Source organism: Nipponia nippon, unplaced genomic scaffold (assembly GCF_047370975.1).
Source record: "Nipponia nippon isolate SJK-2023a ecotype South Korea unplaced genomic scaffold, ASM4737097v1 scaffold_3, whole genome shotgun sequence".
NCBI classification, from domain to species: domain Eukaryota; kingdom Metazoa; phylum Chordata; class Aves; order Pelecaniformes; family Threskiornithidae; genus Nipponia; species Nipponia nippon.
In genome coordinates this window covers 73,387,361-73,407,666 of record NW_028262347.1, presented here as the reverse complement: position 1 = coordinate 73,407,666, position 20,306 = coordinate 73,387,361, and the positions used below count along the sequence as shown (strand labels likewise).

The 20,306-nt window shown below is 40.6% G+C and overlaps 1 protein-coding gene across 3 annotated transcripts; it reads right to left on the bottom strand.

Annotated features, from left to right (window-relative positions):
- Positions 1–6,077: 6,077 nt before the first annotated feature.
- GOLT1B (golgi transport 1B) lies at positions 6,078–20,294 on the bottom strand. Of its 3 annotated transcripts, XM_087766979.1 has the most exons (6): positions 20,144–20,292; positions 15,473–15,564; positions 13,459–13,637; positions 10,059–10,140; positions 9,052–9,085; positions 6,078–8,695 (listed from the first exon to the last, which is right to left on the bottom strand). In XM_087766979.1, the coding sequence occupies exons 1-5, from the start codon at positions 20,166–20,168 to the stop codon at positions 9,077–9,079; spliced, it is 387 nt and encodes a 128-aa protein (XP_087623105.1). In that variant the 5' UTR covers positions 20,169–20,292; the 3' UTR covers positions 6,078–8,695; positions 9,052–9,076. The 3 variants fall into 3 exon arrangements, with proteins under 3 accessions (XP_087623105.1, XP_087623103.1, XP_087623104.1); XM_087766977.1 differs by lacking the exon at positions 9,052–9,085 and having other exon boundaries at positions 20,144–20,284; XM_087766978.1 differs by lacking the exons at positions 6,078–8,695; positions 9,052–9,085 and adding an exon at positions 9,124–9,483 and having other exon boundaries at positions 20,144–20,294.
- Positions 20,295–20,306: the final 12 nt, after the last annotated feature.

Here is a 20,306-nt window from a genome sequence, read left to right as displayed (position 1 = left end):
ATAATGCAAGGGACATTGACTTTACCTCTACTGATTCAATCAGTTGTACTGATCCATCAATAACAACATAAATGTTCTACATTCTGAATATTTCATTTTCATAAAACAGGACATTCTTCATTTCTACGCTAGATTTTCCATTAATGCAAAGCATTCTGCGAACGCTTGACAGCACTGTTAAACTTTAGAAGTTTTAATGAGTAAGTTTTTCACAGATATGGGAGAATTAGGTAACTTATGTGCTTCGAGTCCAAAGTGTTTCCACAAGTTCTAGAGATTCACAAGGTGAATAGGAGCTGTGATACTTGGGGCCCTAGGGGCAGATTATGTTTGCAGAGTGGCCACAAAAACCTGTGATTAGTATGTTCCGTTCCTTTCGCTGGTCTGCACAGAAGCCGTGCAGAAGAGCACAGCATTCCTTCTGCTTGCTGTGGGCTCCTGAGTGGAATTTTTGCAGAGGACCAAAGGGGTTTTAAACATGCACATTATCCAAACCAGAACGGAATAAACTTAAACTCTAGCCACAGAAATATGAGGAACTACCATTGGGAAAATGAAAAGGCTCTATGATATAAAGCCAAATGGGGAATTTGTAAGAGGCAGCTTGTATAATTCCATAATTCTGCAAGGAATGAAGGGTGGAAGCCCGTAGCTTGATGCACTTTCAAAGGTTTCCTCTGATAATCCCAGTCTGCAGGAAGAGGATAGGGTGAAGGTGGGCAGAAACCAGGTTTTCCATTTAAAAGAAAGCTGGAATTTTGAGATTTTTTTTTCCCTTCTGAGATGGAATGAAAACTTCCTGTAGTAAAATGTGGGGAAAGCAATTTTGATTCAATCAAAAGGTATCATTTTGACAAAATTCGTGTTTCGGTTTGATTTTGACCTTTTAACTTTTTCAAAGCTTTTTGTAATATAAGCCCTTTTGAAATGCATTCCAAAGCTATTTAAAAAAAAAAAAAAAGTATCTTTTTAAAAAATATCAGAATGGTACTTTTTGATCTTTCTGAAATACTTTGCTTCTACTTAGCTTTTGTACTAAAACTCAATCATGCTGAGTTTCTGCAACTGTATGAAAGTGCATTGGCATAAATATTTAAAATAAGGAAAAATCAACTTTCATCTAAAATATTCTTCAGGGAAAACCTGTGACTGATTTCAGTCCCAAATTGAAACTCTTCAGAACAATTAAGGTAACTGCAGGACCTGATTTCCATATAGCTGCCTTGCAGAACTGGGAATACAGTTGTGGAAAGTTTTTAAAGTGAGGAAAAGAGAAACCTTTGGATGAGAATCAGGTTGATGTCGTAGAAATTTCCTAACAGAAAAAAAAAAGAAAAGTGTATTATGTAAATATTGTACATATGTGTGTGTTCATATATGTACAAAATATTAGGGTAAGATTTATTTTTTTAATTATTTTTATTTCAGAGAAGGACAGGTCATTTAGAGTCTTGTCATTTTGGGCTACAACAGAATGACAGGAGAAGCTGAAATAATAAGCCTTATTCACAGAAAGCGATGGCTGCAATTACTAGTCTTCATTTTGGAAAAGCAGAAGAAACAGTTAGGATTCTTTGTAGAAACAGAAAGATAAAGGCACAGTGGCCTCTCTTGTACTCACAGGCACACGTCACCTCACAGAAGGGCTCGAGTGAGATGCAAGGTTTCAGTGGATGTTATTTTCAGAGAAGCAAGATCTTTTTCTGGCAGCACCTTCTCCTGGTGCTCATTTCCATCCTCATGCCATTTTTCCACCTCCTTGGACATGCCAGCTCCGCTGTGTGCGGGCTCTGCTGTAAAATGAATTAATAGAGTGATCTGGGTTTAGAAAACCCAGATAAAAAGCATGGGAGTAGGAAGTAATTGTTGTAGATGCTAAAGGGCGGGAAGCATCTAAGCTGGCATCTTCACAAAGAAGTAGCCTGCATAATTACACTCTCAGAAAGAAACATTAAAAAACAAGAGTTGTGAGAGAAGATAAAGGGGAAAGCAGCCACAGAACACCTGACAACCAGGAAAACACTAAGAAAAAGGCTGAAAGGGAAAGGCCTGCATGTGTGAGGGCAATTGGAACCAAATAAACACAACATCTACTGCCCTTTCATTCCCACCCGCTCAGGGAAACAGCACTTTACGCATTCTTCCTAAATAAGCACTTTGTGAATGTGTCACTTATTTCTGCCCTGAGAGGCAAGAAAAACATTACGCTGTAGGAATTAACGAAGGACAGAGTTTGTTACCAACATTTCTTCCAGACTTCTGTCCTCTAGCGCCACTCCTCCGCCTCCTCACAGCCTCCTCAGCGGCGGCGGGGCAGGGCCCCGGCCCCAGGCCCCTTCCAGAAGGTTCTGGGTCGCCGCGCCTGCCTCGCCTGCGCGCTGCCCGCCCCGCAGCTAGCTTCCTTCGCGCCGCAGAAGGTAAAGTGTGAATCGCGCTTCTGAAGCAAAGCCCGCAAAAGGCATTTAAAAGGAGTTTCGGTGCACCAGAGGTAGGTTTCAGCAGCACCTCAGAGGCCGAGGCAGCAGCAGAGCCCTGCTCAGCTGGCTCCATCTGAGGCTTTAGCACCTGGGCTGCATGAATCCTGAGTTCTCATCAAAATCAACCCTCTCCTTCACTCTTTAAGGGGGAAGCACCATGATTCCTCGCCAGTCCATTCTCCCCATCCAAGATAACTCCTGAGATTTCATAACTGCTAAGTCGCTTCTTTCTCCCCCACTCAGGCCTGCTTAAAAACTGGCAGAGAAGTAAGAGAGGGGAAACACTGGGTATTTTGTGCTGTTGTGGTTTTTTTTTCTTGGGGGGCGGGGGGGGGGTAAGCAAGTTGAGGATAATTCTCCACATAAGTTCATAAAATCACAGAATCATTTAGGTTGGAAAAGACCTTTAAGATCATCAAGTCCAACCATTAACCTAGCACTGCCAAGTCCACCACTAAACCATGTCCCTAAGCACTACCTCTACACGTCTTTGAAATACCTCCAGGGATGGAGACTCAACCACTGCCCTGGGCAGCCTGTTCCAATGCCTGACTACCCTTTCGGTGAAGAAGTTTTTCCTAATATCCAACCTAAACCTCTCCTGGTGCAACTTGAGGCCGTTTCCTCTTGTCCTATCCCTTGTTACTTGGCAGAAGAGACCGAGCCCCACCTCGCTACAACCTCCTTTCAGGTAGTTGTAGAGAGCAATAAGGTCTCCCCTGAGCCTCCTCTTCTCCAGACCAAACAACCCCAGCTCCCTCAGCCGCTCCCCACAGGACTTGTGCTCTAGACCCTTCACCAGCTTCGTTGCCCTTCTTTGGATGCACATAGATGGTTAATGATAAAAGCCACTCAGCCAGGCCACCTGGAAGACTTCAGCTGAACTGCTTGGTTTCAATATGAAAACTAAATCAATCTTTAAAGACTGACCTGATGTGATTGTGGTGCAAAACATTTTGGGCCGAAAATGCCTTTTATTTCAACGCGGTAGAATGAAATTGCAGAAATCAATGTGAACTCTTGATTTCTCCGGCGTTCCTGGAAGAGCTTTTTGCGTGCCTGGAGAACAGGAGGCAGCGAGGCCGCTGGGCGGTGGCGAGCGGGAAGCCCGCCTTCCCCACCGCCGCGCCGCAGCCCGGCCGCCTCAGGCCCCGCCGGCCGGGAGAGGGGCGGGCGCCCAGCGCGGCGGCGCCAACGGCGCTCTGTAAAAAGCTCAACATCTGCTTCGCGTTTCGAAGCCACGTTGCGGTTCCCCAGCCTAAATTAAAGCAAGCTTGAAAAGGCTTCAGAAGTACACAACAAACCAGCCAGATATTGTGAAGACATCTTTCGGGTCCCACTCACCTATCGGCCGTCGGACCCTGAACCGCTGGCTCGTTGCACGGCTGATTTGAAAAGACGACCGTAAAAAGTATCTTTTGCCCTGGACCGCATGAGGTATCCCCGCTTGATCTCCATCCCCGCCTTTGCAGGTACAACCCCGCTCGCTGCCCGAGGGAGGCTGGGCATCACGGGCTCCGCGCCGCTGCTCGCACGGAGCCGGCGACTCCCCGGGCCCCCGCCGCTGCTCCCCGGGCCCCGCCGCCGCCGCCGCCGCCCCGGCCGGCCCCGCGCCTTCCTCCTCCGCCCGGCTCCCCCTGGCGGCCAAGGGGCCGCTTCGGACCCGAGCCGAGGTTCAGAGCCCGGCACGAAAAAAAGGAAAATAAGGAGGTTGGGGGTCGCTTAGGTTTTGTCCGTGGTCTGCTACGCTGTCAGCTCGGTGGTGCAGGAGCCGGTTCTCGGTTATAAACATCTCGGCTCCTGGATCTTAATGAGATCTATACCCCTGCAAAGAGCAGGTTAAACACTGTTGCCCTTTCAGTGGAGAAATTCCTGCATGTAGTAAGTCAGCTAGGAATCCAATGCTTTTATGAGCTTTCAGCATCATATGCTGTAAGACACGTCAAACCTATGTATTTTTATAGGAGATCCGTTACATTCCCCTGCAAAGTGGTACTACTGCTTCAGTGAAAAACGGTATCTGCTAGAAAGTCCACAGGAACACACATGCTTCTCGGCAAGTACACCTCCAGACACACGCTACTTCAGAAGATAAACTGGACACGTTAATGACTGGTAAAAACCACATAAATGCATTTCTATAAATAGATCTTGAGCACTATCCCAAATTAGCAGTCATAACACTTAGTTTGGGATAGTGAATTTCACACCAAATCACTCCACATCAGTCCTGTCATTTTTCTGAAAATTGTTACATATTTGAGAAGGATGCTTTAGCATGTAATAATTGTGCTGAAATTAGGCCTGGTGAGGGATTACAGCAGCTGCAAAACCTCTACGTTGGACTGAGCATGAGATCCCAAGTCTTCTGAAAGATGCTTTAATATGCCAAGACCAACACTAGAGGAGTAAAGCTTAGAACAAACGGGCCACAAAGGCCAAATTCTGCTGGGTAAGTTAGTCTGGTAATGGCAATCTGAACGGTAGAAGTAACAGCCAACACAAGCTAGGACATGGCAGCCAGAGAAACAGAGACAGGAGTCCAAGGGTTGGCACTGACATCTGAAGAGACAGCAGGGACACATACATACTGCATTGGGTTTAGGGATGTGGACTCTACTTTCCAGCCTGATAATCAAGTGAACCAGAAAAGCAACAACTAGATGAATCCGCACCTTGAAATCCGGCGAGGAAACAACTTTAAAGCAATCCAATAAAACCTTACCTTTGACGTCTACTGCAGAGACAAGATACCTTTCTTTACAATGTTTTTGTCACGGGCTCTAAACTACAGTGGTACCATATTGTGAGCAATAGCAAAGTATTCCTGGTTAATAAATGGCAACTGTCCACGAGCTACATAGAGATTAACATTGTACCTCTCACAGTTTAACAAATATAACTAGAAGTAGCTGGGATTTTTCCCTTTTAAATTAGGAAGTGACAATTCTTTGGAATTGTTAGGATAGAACCAACTTTGGTAAAAGTTAGTTGAGAGGCTAGAACTTCAGCCAAAGTAAGTTTTTAGGGCATTAATTAGCACATAGCACCAACACACCACCTCAACAATCAATTAAAATCCCTGCTTTGCTGTTCTACTCCCTCCGTGAAAACCCTCAACAGCAGGCTGCAAGCCTGCAGCACACCACAGACTAGTAAACCCACTTATCAGGCCACCCTCTAGGATCTAGAGAGCTTGTGCTCATATCCTTGAACTGAACTGAAAGCACAAGGACTAGAACCTGCTCTAAGTTCTAGATGCGTGCACTTTTTCTCCTAAAGTTTCACAGTATTTTCATCAGAAAGGAAAGGAGGCAGTTTAACAAAGAACCTATTTCCCACGTAACTAATTTCCACATTTTGCGGTGATGTGTTTGAAACTGGAACCTGAATAACCAGGGGGATGTTTATGTAAAAGGTTTATTGTACAAAAAAGAGGAAACCTTTCCATTTAAGGTTAATCAAAGACACTATTTACTACGAAAGTCACAACAGTGTAAGATAGCCCAGCAGTGACAGCATGCACCCCCTAACTTTTGGAACGGAAAACTTGTCAAAACACTTCCTTAAAATGTGCACGTAAAGAGACACAAAGACGAATTATAAAAAAAGGTACCCATTTATTCAAGGTATGACAAGGATATTTACAGTATTCATTTGCTCAGAACAAGATCCATCCTTATGATTTTTAAAGCAGCAATTATAAATTACATTTAAAAGGGGAAACGTTCCAAGCATGTTTCTGTTAAAGATATTTTTACAACGACAGAAACACTTTAAGGCTAAGTCATTTTGACCTTTGCTGCCACCCACGTTTATCTTGGCAAAACTGCCTCAAAACCAACATTACCTTGAAGGATAAAGACTATGCTAAATTCAACATACAATTTTGTTCCCTCAGACACTTTTCACAACAGTTCACATCTGACAAAAATTGACTTTTGATTTAGAACGATGCATTAAATAAAAGTGCGACGAACTGCCTACATCCCAGCATTTCAGAGGGCTAAAAGATCATATACAGCAACACATTCACCACCTCTGAAAGTTATCATCAGATTTCTTGTTGATGAAGGTACTTCAGCTTGCCAAGCACTTTGCTTTCAGTCAGAGCTCCATAGTCATGTGGTGCAATCCACCTTTCCCATCACATTACTTTTCAAAAGATAAGAACAAAAATCTCCAGGTAGCTGACTTCTAATGTAAATGGTGAACACTGTCTGCTTGAAACAGTACTTGATTCCCACAGTACAGACCAGCGCTCTACCAAAGCAAACAAGACGGGTTTGCTAAACTGCTGTAGTGTTATTCTCTAGGCATTTTCACACACAACAGATCTACGGGAGCAGTTAAAATTGGTTCATCTCCTGAGGTAGAAGCCACAAGCCATATTTAGTCCTGTCTGTAAACTACAACACACATGCCGTCAGGCAAATATAGCCATTTTTTAATCTTCTATAAAAGAGAACCACTGATTTTTCAGATGCTATTAATTGTAAATACAATAGCATTTTTTCATTGAATCATTTTGTGCCTGTTTGAGAAAGAAGAAAATTAAAACATTGGGAATAGTAGATTGTGGCTATTTATACAGTTGCAATGAAAATAAAACATGTCTTGTACAAATAAACTTCGTAGCAACTTCCAAACAGGTTGGTATATGAGGATTCTTCTTAACATAAAAGTTATTTTGGAAAAACACCAATTTTAACTGCATAATAAAGAAAAAGGAAAAAAAAAAAACCCACCACTAAACAGTCATTAGACCTTTAAGACTATATAGCTACTTGAAATACTACCATTGCATTTTGGTTATTTTTTTAGGATTACATTTAAGGGAAAAGGAAGTCAAAAACAACAGAAACGCCCAAAGCCTCCACAAATAAAATTTACTTAATGATCACGTTTTGCTAGGTGAGGATACTAAGTAATTAAACCTACTGAAAGTGCACAATGTTTAACATCCCAATAGAAGCAGAAATGTGACCCTTGCACTTGTAGGGGACATTTATTCCAGGTTCGCTAAGAATCTCTGTAACAGCAAAGTTGTTGCTGTGACTGATAGGAGTTTTAAGTTATTTGAAGATAACCCAAGCAACAAGTTACAAAACATGGAGATTGGCACTTGATCTTTAGTTAGCCCCAGAGACTCACGTACACAGAATTTTAAGTTTTCATTTTATTACTGTAAAAAATAAAAGTCAATTTGTAGTTCCAGAGTAAACAATGAAACCTTAGCTTCAAACTATTTAAAAACAAAGGTTCAAATTTTGATAAGATACATTTCACAGGGTTCATGCCAGCACCTTAACCAAATGCATTTTTTTCTGTGAACTAAGCATATTTCACAAAGTTTTCAAGTTAGTGACAAGGCGCTACATTCTCATCCGGATGCACGTGTAACATGACTCAAGGAGAACAAACTGGAAGGAGCTCAAGTCAGTTTCCAGAGTTCCCTGTTGAGCTCTACATGTTCAGAACCAACATTTAAGACTGAAGTTACTAACGATTGACCTTTTGCATATTCTGAAACAGAAGGCAAATACAATCAACTTACATTTGGCTTTGAAACATTAAGATAACAATGTTTTATTTCAGCCACATATTTACAAAAATGTTTACAACAGAACCGTGTAGGGTTTCCTTTTTTTGTCATAATACACTTAAAGATGAATAGTCATCTTAACCTTCATGCAAAGACGCATCTCTCGTTACACAAGAAGTTTCCTTTTTTTTTTTTTTTTTTGCACTCTGAGGATAGCAAGCAGAGGATTGGATAAGTTTGGGTCACCCTTAAAAATGCAGGCCTGTTTGCTCTACTGCACCTTCAAAATAAGGAGGTAAAGTACAGGCTCCATTAATTCCACAAGGGTTCATTGCCTCTAGCATGTTTTCCAAAAACAACAAAAGTAGTCTTGAACAGTTGTAATATGGGTTATTCCATGACTTTCACCTCTTCAGTTTACTTCCTGAACTCTGGAGTTACTTTCCTAGAAGCATACTTGCTGAGCTTCTTTTCTAATGTATATTGTTGACTATACATTTTAATTTAAACTGTTATGTAAAGAATGTAACAAGCTTTTCCTTTGTACACAACTTAATCTTTGTGCTGAGTATTCTTCAAAAGGATTTTATAAATAATACAATAAGTTTAGAATCAGTCTTCTGCCCTCTTGTCATTATACCATGTTGTTGCTCTCTCCAACTTTATCTACAAGCTGTAGAAAAGGAGACAAAAAGGTTTTAAGCTGCATGACGTTTATGTACAGTGAAGTTACTTTCAAATATTACTTGCTACTTGCACAGTTAGTATGCGACCGAAAATGAGAGTCAAGTAGTACTCACCAAGGTCTCATGATTTAAGTTTGTGAAAATTAAAAATCTTACATTGCAACTGTGTTTCTGCATGACATGTTTTTCTCATATAGACATTAACAGTGCAACATGAAGATGCAACAGAATGAAAAAGGAAATAGAAGAATGCAGATAACACTGCTAGCTTAATGATTAAAACAAAACAATACGGTATCAGCCACACATGCATTAGTAGACCAAGTAAGATATTTCAACTGACCATTACTGTGGATTCTCTTCTGAGCCTACGTAGGCTTTGAATAAAACATTAACAATTATCTTTTTAAAACAAGATTTAACCCCATTATGATCAAATTAAATACGACTAAGTAAGATCAATTGACAAATGAAACATTCAATTGATCATGAATTATGAGCCAGAACTTGGCCTAACCGTAAGATCGGAACAGATGATCTTGAACGCTACTTTTTAAAAAGCGGACTGTATACATCTAAGTTATATCCCCTGTTAATTTTTTAGTAGTGCTATTAAAACTGTTGCTTTCAAAACTAGGGTTAGAAACGCTTGTGTTAAATACATACAGAAATTAGCACAGTAAAAGTAGTTGACTGAAACACCCTAGATTACCATCTTTCTGGCACCTGTTAATTGTCTTCAAATCCCTGGCTATTTGGTTAAGCAAATGGAAAACTGCATTTGAAAAAATACAAATCTTAGTAAATAGCAAGACGTAGTCTGGTGCAGTGGACTTTAATATATTTGATGAATGATTATGCATCATGAGAGTTTCTGGATTCACCATACGAGCTGCAACTTAACACTGAACTGAACTATTTGCTTTTACAGGCCACTTTTCATAAATACATCGAAATACTACACAAAAAAGAACAGTGTCCTCCTCATCATACAGACAGGAGAAGAGGCACAAAACAGTGGCATGATTCACCTCTCTAGTCACCTAGGGCCAACAGCGAAGCAGGAAGCAGAACCCCAGCACCAAGTCACAGGCCAGGGCTCTTTCCACTTCACAACATGTAAACAGGGACAGCTTCCGCAAAGGTGTCCTTTTGTTCCTTTTACATCTACAAGCCTCTCACTGGGAACAAAGGTGAGCTGTATGGTGCAGGAACTATACAGGAATACATCCAAAGTCACTGCTCTGAAGTTATATTTGCTTTATTTCTGATTCATTTCTAGTATTGATACAACAATGGAATAAAACACAGTACAAGCTTCAAATTTTGCATGAAGTACCAAACACTTACCGAGCTTATACCGGGTAAATTCAAGAGATAGCCAAGAACTGGAACTCTTCTAATAAAGCCAACCACCACAGGAAAGAACCCCCTTTAGGTAAGATATCAGAAGACTGTATTAGTTTCTATACTTAAACTATTCTCTTATTGCTATAAAATGAAGAAATAGGAAGTATTTTTTAAACTAAGATTACATAAAATCTTGTACCTTTTGTTAGCAGCACATTAATTTTACCAAATACATCAACATCCATTCAGCAGAAAAAGGAGAAAACCAGGAAAGAAACACCTTATTTTTAAATGGACTTAATTTTCTCCATAGTTGGCAACCCTCAGTCAGCTCTTCAAAAAATAACTGAAGAAAGAATACCCTACTTAGTCAACAGAACTGATGCTCCCAACTAATTTCTCAAAATTACCATACATATTTTGAGATAATTTCTTTTTACATTACAGGAAATACACTCTTGCAATACTCGATGCAAAACCAGCTGAAGTTAATTCTGAGTAATCCGCTTTGAAACCATATATGGTACTCTTTACATTAACTAAAGAAAATTAAGCATGACAGAGTTGCCTATTCACTTATTTGACAAATTTATGTAAAGTCAAGGGTTTGCATCATGAACCAGGGGATGTTGCCTAACACAGCTGCTATGGTGTAGCCCCCCGCACTGTCCACTGTCTCTGCAGCAGGAAGACAGATTTTCTATGGCAGTATCTCAGCTGTTTGCAGTCAACTGCAGCAATTCAGCTGCTGGTGGCATTCCGAGTTCTCTCTTGTTGAGCTACACATTCCCTGCGTAGAATAAGGATTAACATGTAATGAAACCTCAGCCACAGTGAAACAGTAAGTTTCACAAGTCATCATCCTCTTCACTACACTGGTAAGAACTATTTGCTAGATAATATCAATACCAGCAAGTTTTTCCTGGAGATTTTCTTTTTTTAAAAACCAGATCACTTCAGTGGTCCAGTAAATTGTGATGCAGGACACACAAACCACTTGTAACAAATTAAAACAATTGGTGTAGCCAAGAATAAGGAATAGGCAGTATAATATAGTTAGCCATAACTCTGGATGCCTGTAATCTGAATAAGGCTCCAAAAGCAGCTTAGAATACAACAAGAGCTACTGTCCCGTAACAGCCTTCTCCAGTGAATGTAATCTGAGCATGTGAAAGCATGGCAAAAGACTAAACCTCTGATGGGAAACTTAACTTACAGCAGCATGTTAAGGGAAAGACATTCTAGATTTAAATCAGAGTAAAATAATAATTGCATCTCTCTCTTACTTCAGTCAGATGCATCTTTAAAAAACAAAACAAAAAACAAACCACCTTTGCAATCCTGCCTTTTGTTTAAGTGTTCTTGGTCACTGCAATTACTGCTACAGGGCATACGAAAGGTGACTGTGTAAAAGTAGTCTAGATATGCAAGACAACAACCTACGAGTAAAGATTCTAGAGCGATCTGGACACCTAGTGGAACTGGTTTGGTGGTCTAAAAATCAAGAGACTGAAAAAAGTACAATACAGTGGTTTACATTTGTACTATCTTAGTCTGAGTTGAAGTAAAGTTACTAGAATTGCTAAATTGCTCTTGATAAAAATAAAGCTTTTCCATATAAATGTCCTAGTAATGCACATGACTAGAACCATTAGGATACACAGAAATACCCATCCTCACAACATACTGCCCTAACAAATCCAAAGGTGCATAAGTCGATCTGGTATTCCTTGAGCCTAAGAAAATGATGTACTTCAGAAACCAATGATAACCAGGAAAGTTTTCTGTTACACAACCAAACAGTGGGATCCTGAGGAATCACGTAAAACGACACTTGAGGAAAGGCTCCATTTTTAAATTCTTCAGAAAGGAGCAAGTTGCCAAAAACACGATAATGGTTGAAATGAACAAGACTGAAGCAAACAAAAAAGCTTTGTTTGAAGTAGTAACTAGCTAACATTGTAGCAAGGGATTTAGAATCTAAGAACTATCAAGCACTAGAAAATATGGTCCAGAGATGTTTTACATTAAAACAGATCAGGTAAACATTCACACCTGGAACTATCTATCCCTTGTTGATACCCTCCGGGCTAAGGGATAGTCCTAGTGACCTAGGGATAACTACTGACCTTCTATAATTCCATCAACATTATTTTACCCTGCTAGCCCCTGGCTAGCACCAATAGATAATCCATAACCATACCTGCTTAGACATAGTAACTTATAATTCTTTCAAGATCTTTTAAAAGGAGGGACGTTTGGTTGGAAACACGCTCTACTTGCTTTGTACTGGCTGATTAAATCCAAATGCTACATGCAAGAAGTAACAATACATTCAGTAAAATACTGTGATTTTCAGAACACTTGCAGTGATAGAGCTCAGAGTCATATAGGGTAGAACAATAAGAAATGTTAAAAATATTTAAACATTTTATCTAAACTAAATACATGATTACCACACAATTTTACTGAGTGGAAAAAGAGCGCCATGAGAACAGCAGCTTGATTTTGATTAACAGGAACTGTATTATTTAGCCAGCAGCTGAACACTTTGAAAATATTTTAGGGTCCATTATTAGATTAATAAGATTAATGGAACAGTCTTCATCTGAACAGAAGTCCAGGAACAACTAAAAGCCTCTCGTCTTTCTTATTAGCACATTTTTGTACTTTGCTCTATACTGAAGTATGGAACTTCAACCACGGAAATAAAGATAAAAATATAGATATACAGGTTGTAAAGAGTCAAATTCTTTCACCATTACAATTGCATTTATGAAGAAGTTAAATGACATTTCACACTGTGAAAGCTATAACATGTATCAAGATTGCTATTCAAAAAATAAGAATTGTTATCTTTCCTTAACTTAGTCCAGATAATGCTAACCAAAACCAGCAGTTCTGACTCTACTAGGGCACAAGTGTGATGAAACATGACAGGAAACACCTTTTCACTGGGCTACCATAGTAATGAAATGGTAAGATTACAAACCTAGGAAGTTTGTAACCAGGTATTTTGCCCCATTTGTTAATGAACAAACTCCCCACCAAAAAAAAATACTAATTGTCCAAGTTGCCTTTTTATGAGGAAATATTTAAACTTTGCAGTCCTGACAACTGGGGGTCCCAGATATTTTGAAGCTTTACAATTCTTTGGTTAGACATAAACATTACCAAAGTCAGTTTGGTATATGCCTCAAACATTAGCAGATTTGAGTCTTGGAAAAATACTTACCAACTTTCCACCTCTTGCAAATGTAAATCAACAGTGTTATACATAATCTATCAAAAGCAAACATTTAAAGGATGCCGCTTTGTCAGCTGTAATGTAGCAACACTAAACAAATATATTTATTCCTAGATACAGCAATACAGAAAGGTATTTTGAAACAAGCCTTACCTGAATAATAAGAAGAACCCATAAATTTCAAGGATCATTCCTATTAAAGGCCAACCAATGAGGACTATGAGCACACCACCCAGGAAAAAGCCCGTTGCTTTCATTTTGTGTTTTTGAAAGAAGAATCTAAATGTTCTTTCCAAACCGATAACAAAAGACAAGCCAGCCACAAATAAAACCTAGAAAAGACAAAAACCAACCAAAGAAAGAAAACAGCTAATTATAATCCTAAGTTTAAGATGTGAACATATATATATATATATATATTCTACAAAACTAGATTGCATTTCTTGCACAACTCCTTTTAATACCAAAAGAGAGATGGTGAGAAGGAATTTACTAGTGATTTTCTTTTGTGAAGTTGACCTTAAAGCATTGGTAGTTACCGTTCAAAACTCTTCTCTCAGCTGCTTGAAAAGTAGAGTCTACCTTTGTGGTCTCTGACAAACACAATCATGTCAAAAGACCTGGTGACAACAGTTATCTGTCCTGTAACATAAGTACGATCATTATGAATAATTACTGTGTACCACTGACAGCAAAGGTTCCTAAAAACTGAGAACAGATGTGTTACAAAAGCACCTCTGTTCTGTACCATGGACATCTTCAATAGCTTGTACTGATCTACTGAACAGTGCAAAGCCAAAAAGGAAAACAGCTGAAGAGCATTATCAGTTACCTTTGGTTTTGTATTTTTTTTTTTTGCCTTTTTTTATTACACTGTGTATAGTCTCTCTACCATTTACTAGTTCCAGTATAGACTGAACACTATCACATTAGTCCCAACTATTTAGAACTACTTTTAGTGTCCTTTAGCAACAGGACTTGTAATTGTTTCAGCTTGTAAGCATGCATCTGTGCAATGTTTTTGCTGAAAAAGGGATTTTACTCAAGATTATAGATGAAATTTAAGTTTTGTATGTTATTTAATAAACCATTTTCTTACCACCTTTTCTCCCTTTTGATATCACTTTTTTTTTTTAAACTTTCTGTAAGGATACAGTACCTTTTCTTGTATTATCTCTGGTTAGCATATAGCCTCTCATTGTCTCTTCCCACCTATGTTTTCATTATTTTCCCTAAACAGGATCTCATATTTCCACCTTACATTAGGAAAAGAAAAAATAAGCATTATTTTATTTTTTACTCTTCCACTATACACTTTATTGATGGTTCAGAACAATGCTTCAACTAATGCACCCAAATTCAAAGATACGTTTTAAAGTTTTCCTTCAGTATTTGGCTCTGCTGCCACACAATGAAACTGATCAGTTTTGACCATAGACTTTTAGGCATCAGCAAAAGAAGATGCAATCCTCTACCAGACTGTGCTCCTGGCTGGCTGGCAAAGCTGAGAACAGCAAAGGCACAGAGATTATCACATTCAGAAAACACCCTGTCATTTTATATTTGCTTTGGATTGGGAATTTTGTGTACCAGAACTAGGATTTCTTTTCTATCCTGCTTTAAGTGAAAACTTTGATTTGGTAAAAACTGAAGATATTAAATCTCTCCATTATGAAGGGTGATCGGCTCTTCTAAACCCTGACTACCAGCAATTCATACTTCTTTCTTTCCTCAAAGCACAGCAAAGCTGCATTTGCCAGTGTGTACAGAACATTTCACTATTGTTATCCAATTGGATACTTAAATTTGACAGTTATCTTACAAGACCACAAAAAAGAAAGCATTAGTAATGACAGCCAATCTAAAAGCCTTATTTGCAGCAGCATAACAACCGTTGAACAAGCTGCTTCTTTATGACCAACACACCGCAGGCCTGACCCGCAGGTACAATATTTAGATTGATGTGAGCTGCTCTAACTTTCATCAGGAAAAATGATTCACCCATAGCACTGAGCATAAATCTTCCTTTATACCAAACAGCCACAGTATTTTTTTGTGATCCAGTTTCAAATCGATACCATATTATTCCACATTTAGTTTATTTTTCATATATCATATACATAATTCTAAGCAGTGCAGAATCTAAGACTAAACAGCAGGCACTTACATTTCCAATAGCCAAAAGAGCTTTGTCAAAGAAGAGTATCATTCCAAAGAAAAGAAAAAACACTCCAAAGCCTGTTAGTCCCATTCCAATCTCTGAAAAAGAAACAAATTTAGGCACATAACAAAACATGGTAGTAGGAAAAATTCATGCATAAAAATTGTGAAAAACATAGAACGTAAATTATGAAAAACTTAGAACATCCAACTACAGACATTTTAAATTTATAGAAAAACTCAGTCTATATTAGGACCACCTAAAAACTTTCCTGAGTGTACAAATACAGTAAGTCTTGTAGACACCAATTACTTCAATAACAGACAGAGATCTTTGGAAGCTGCTTATCAAAAAAATACATATTTGGAACTATATACTGAAATCGAATGCAACAAAAAAGCACGCATGCATATACACATATAGCAGAAACATCCCTTTTGATTTACCGCTTGTATAGAGAAAAGGATTGCTTTGTGAACAGATAATGAAACTTTGTTTTCCATTTGCAACTTTTATCCCATTATGTTTACCACAGTAACATAAGTAAGCTGGTCCTTTCCATCCTCCTGAGACCTCACATCCCACCTCCCATACCCTTGCATAGCAGTCCCGCTTCCCCCAACTTCCTGGCTGAACACAGCTCAGACTAATGCTGCAGGCTCTTTCCAAGGGACACAGGCACTGACGGCTATTGAACACTAGCTTGGGTCTCCAGCCAGTTCCCAGTTTTCACACAACTAGTAGACACTAAATATCTTTGCATTCTGCTTGTCTGTAAAGGTCACTCAAAAAATATTGGGAAGGCAAGAGTAGGAGGGAAGATTTGTTTGTCTGAGGAACTGGGCTAGAAATGTCAAGCTACAATTAAAGCTACCACTTGACAATAGCTTCTGAGGCATCTTGAGGACCGCACTTGGAAATACATGCTACTTTTAAAATTAAACCTCTAAGGCCTTCCTTTGACTCTCACACAGACTGAATAGGAGAGAAATAACATGAACAGCAGCAATACGGCTGCAAAAGTCCTTGCATTTATCCACGTGCTCACCCTTACATTATTGCTATCCCTGTGACCAGAGAATTTAGAAGCCTACAGGGTACATAAAAACAGCTAGCAGAAACAGCCCTAATGCTATAGACAGGCTGGCAGCCCAGTTTGTGTCTGTGTGTGTATCTATGTATATATATATCTATCTTGAAGATTCCAGTAGTTTTGTGTAGTCAAGCCTGAGACAAACAAACAGAAACCCCCACCCACACTATCATAGCCTTCACTGCTACTGTTAGCCAGATCGGCCTAAATGTATTTTAGTTGCACTTTTGACTGCAATGTAGATCTAATTGAACATTTACGGTTGCTTGAAGTGCTCAGGAGTAAAGGAGTATCATTCTGCGTATTTCAGAACTTCCATTTAGTTATTGCAAAAAAAATTTCAAAACAGCTTAGAGAGATTTGTTACAGCAACATTCAGTTTCCCTAACTTCTGTAAGGGCTCGTCTTTCAGCAAGGTTGGAGACCACATGGTGTTAAATTTGTAGTTCTACAATATTGCTTGCCACTTAAACTTTTGCTATGAGCATTTTAACCACCCAGAATTAAAACTATTAAGTAACCTGCTACAACTGATTTACTGCAGACGTTCTCAATACTCATTTACAATGAAAAATGGAATTGCAAGCTGTATTTTCAGTGAATCTGCTGACTGAAGGCAACATAACAATTGCAGTCTGCCCTTTTCTCTAGTACTCTTTACTTTAGAAAAGCAAAAACAATCGGTATTTTGGAAGGAAAACACTTGGAGGCAGGACTCCAAAAGAATTACCAGCTGCCAATAAGATAAATATGCAGTCCTGGGAAGCAAGTATTCATTCCTCCCACAGACACAGTGCAAAGTAGGGATCTAGCAAAATGGCAGAGGCCAACTCCCAACAGCTGCTGCAGTTACTACTCTGACACTTCTGTATTCACTTGAAACATGTTTGTAATCACCTAATCCTACAACAGATTCAGATTCACTTTAGAAGTCAACCATATTCTCTCATTAGTGGAGGGAAAAGAAAAAAAAAAAAAAAAAAAGGAACACCATTCTCATAATCCCAAAATTACTGCTGAAAGAAGATGAGTAGTCCAGGAGCATTACTCTCTATTGCCAATATTTCAGTAGAAGGTATTACTGACTTGATTCACATCAGAATTTGAAAATATATTTGACGAGCATTTTTAGAGGAAATTAAAAAAAAAACAAAACACTGACATTTTGTACATAGTCTTTGCAACAATGAACTAGGAATTTTTATAGAGGGTGTGAACTATTTTTAAATGCTTTCTCCTGCACAAGAGCCTTCCCATATTACTCAAATACAGCATTTCAATGCCTAGAAGTGCAGAAACATACACTAGCCACGTGACATTTACTCTAGATTTTTTTTTTTAAATTATTATAATTTACTGAGAGGAGGGAGCAATGTTTTCTTGATGTTTCTGCAGAAATCCCATAAGCTATGCAAGAGTACTGCAGCACTGTACCAAAACAACTTAGTAAATATTAAGACTTAATTTTAAGATACATTGCTTGTGAAAGTTCAGGGAAGACTACACACATCCTCCATCTTTTGTGTACAAAATTACAATGGAATCATGCACTATAGGCTCTCAGCAGACAAAAAATAATGCAGTTTATAGGTTATGAAAAGTTTCAATTTTTAATTATTATTATTATTTTGCTAGCAGTATTTTTTAGTATCGAAAAATTAATTTGTTTGGGAAAAACTAAGTGCATTTTTTCCACAGTTACCGGTGGTTTATAACACCATTCAATTAATCACTTAAAAAATGTTCTAGACTACAGCTGCAAATTTAACATTCCAAACATCAACTAATGCAGTGGTCCTCTCTGGGTATTTATCACACTACTCCACCAGTGACTCCGTGGCTAACTCCACATTTTTCCAAACAGCAGTGAGTTTAAAAATATCTGATGAAATATGTTCAGAATTTCAGAAAAACAGTAAAAACGCCTGAACTCCACAGTATATTCATTACTACTCTTGGCTCTGATAATTAAAACCAACAGAGTCAGCACTGGAGTTAGCTGAACGTCCCAAATGAGGAACTAAAAAGAACAGTGAACAGATCTCCTCTTTCTGAAAAGACTTTTCTTTTTCTCTCCAGTTAATACTCTGGACAGGAAGATAGGGGAACAGGCAAAAGCAAAGCCCACAAGGGTTTAATCAATCAGAAATCTAAAAAGTGAACCCCAAGGGTTAGTACTCACCCCAGTAACAGAGCATGGCACCTGAATTTCTCAAGAAATCATTGACCTCGAATGTTGCTAACCTGCTTTTCTGCCAGTCTTCATCCTTGGCCTTGATGGGCTCTCCAATACCTCCATTTCAGTATCCTGCTATCAAGTTAAACTTAGTTCTTTTAACTTTCTTTTCTGCACCTTTCACACTTACCCTCCTTCGTAACTGACACTACAGTGCTTCTCAAGCAGACCCATTTCCTTTCATGGCAACCATAGCAGAAACGCATCTTACGTGAGATGTCAATTTAAATCAAAGACCTAACATTCTCCTTTACCTTGCAGTTTAAACTCTTATGAACGTCTTTACTTTGATTTCTTTGTATTTTCCCCCTCAGCATCTCTATTTCCAAGTATTTCTATTCAGTGAAAACAAAACTAGGGTCACATACAAGTACTTCTTTTTTCCACTTCAGATTGAGCACCTTGGTCCTCACCTTAAAACCCCCTCAGTGTCACCTGCAAGCGTTCAGTGTGATAACAGCAAGTTAAGAGAAACACAGCAAAGCCACTAACATACAATTAAGCGATTCCAAACCACTCATGTCCACGTGGAGGCATACTAGAAGGCTTTAACTAGTTGTTACTGTTGTTTACCGCTCAGCTTTCATTCATTCTCGCCGCCGTCACACCCCAGCACCCCTGCCAACGCGAAAGAGCTCACAAACGCTAGCAGCGGTGGCAGCGGCGCTGGCGGCCGTGCCCTCCTCAGGGCGAGGGAATCCGCCGTGCCGAGCGCTCCTCTGTAGCCCTGCATCCCACCTCACCCTCCGTTTCACCCGACAGCTCACGGTACCGCCGCTAGACCCGAGGCCGGGGCCAGCACGGCTGTAGCAGCCCTAGCGAGGCGGCGGTGCCGACAGGCGCGGCCAGGTGAGCTCCGCCTGCGCCCTCCCGTTCCCAGCCACGGCTGGTTTCCAGCCGCTGCCCGTCGGGGACCACCGCGGGGTGGCAAACGGGCGTGCCGACGGCCCTCCCTCGCCCGCACAAGCCGGACCCCGCCTCGGCGACTCCCGCCCCGGCGCCAAGAGCCGCCTCCCCGCGCCGCGCTCAGCCGGAGCGCCGGGGCCCCGAGCGGGCGTGGGCCGAAGGAGACGAGCTCTCCGCCACGGCGGCCCGGGCCCTGCGGCCCGACCGCTCCAACAGCTGCAACCGACACGCCGCCGAAACGCGGACAAAGGGCGAGGGCCCGGGCGGCTCCGAGACCGACGGGCCAGGCCCGCCCCGCGCTGCTCGGCCACCACCGGGGTCCGTCGTCGTCGTCCCAGCCCCCGCCTCCCCGCTCCGCAGCATGGCCGCCCCCAGCCCCACGGCGGGCGCCCCGCTCTCCGCCTCCCACCGCGGAGCGCCGGTGGCTCCGGGCGGCGCTTACTCTGGGTGTCCGAGAGGGAGATCATGGTGGCGGCGGGCGCGGGGCAGAGGAGCGACGGCTGCAACAGCCACGTCTTCCGGAAACACGCAGCCCCCTTCGCCTCGCCGCCGGGTGAAAGGCGGCCGCCGATTGGAGGGGCCGGCGCCAATCAGCAGCCGCGTTG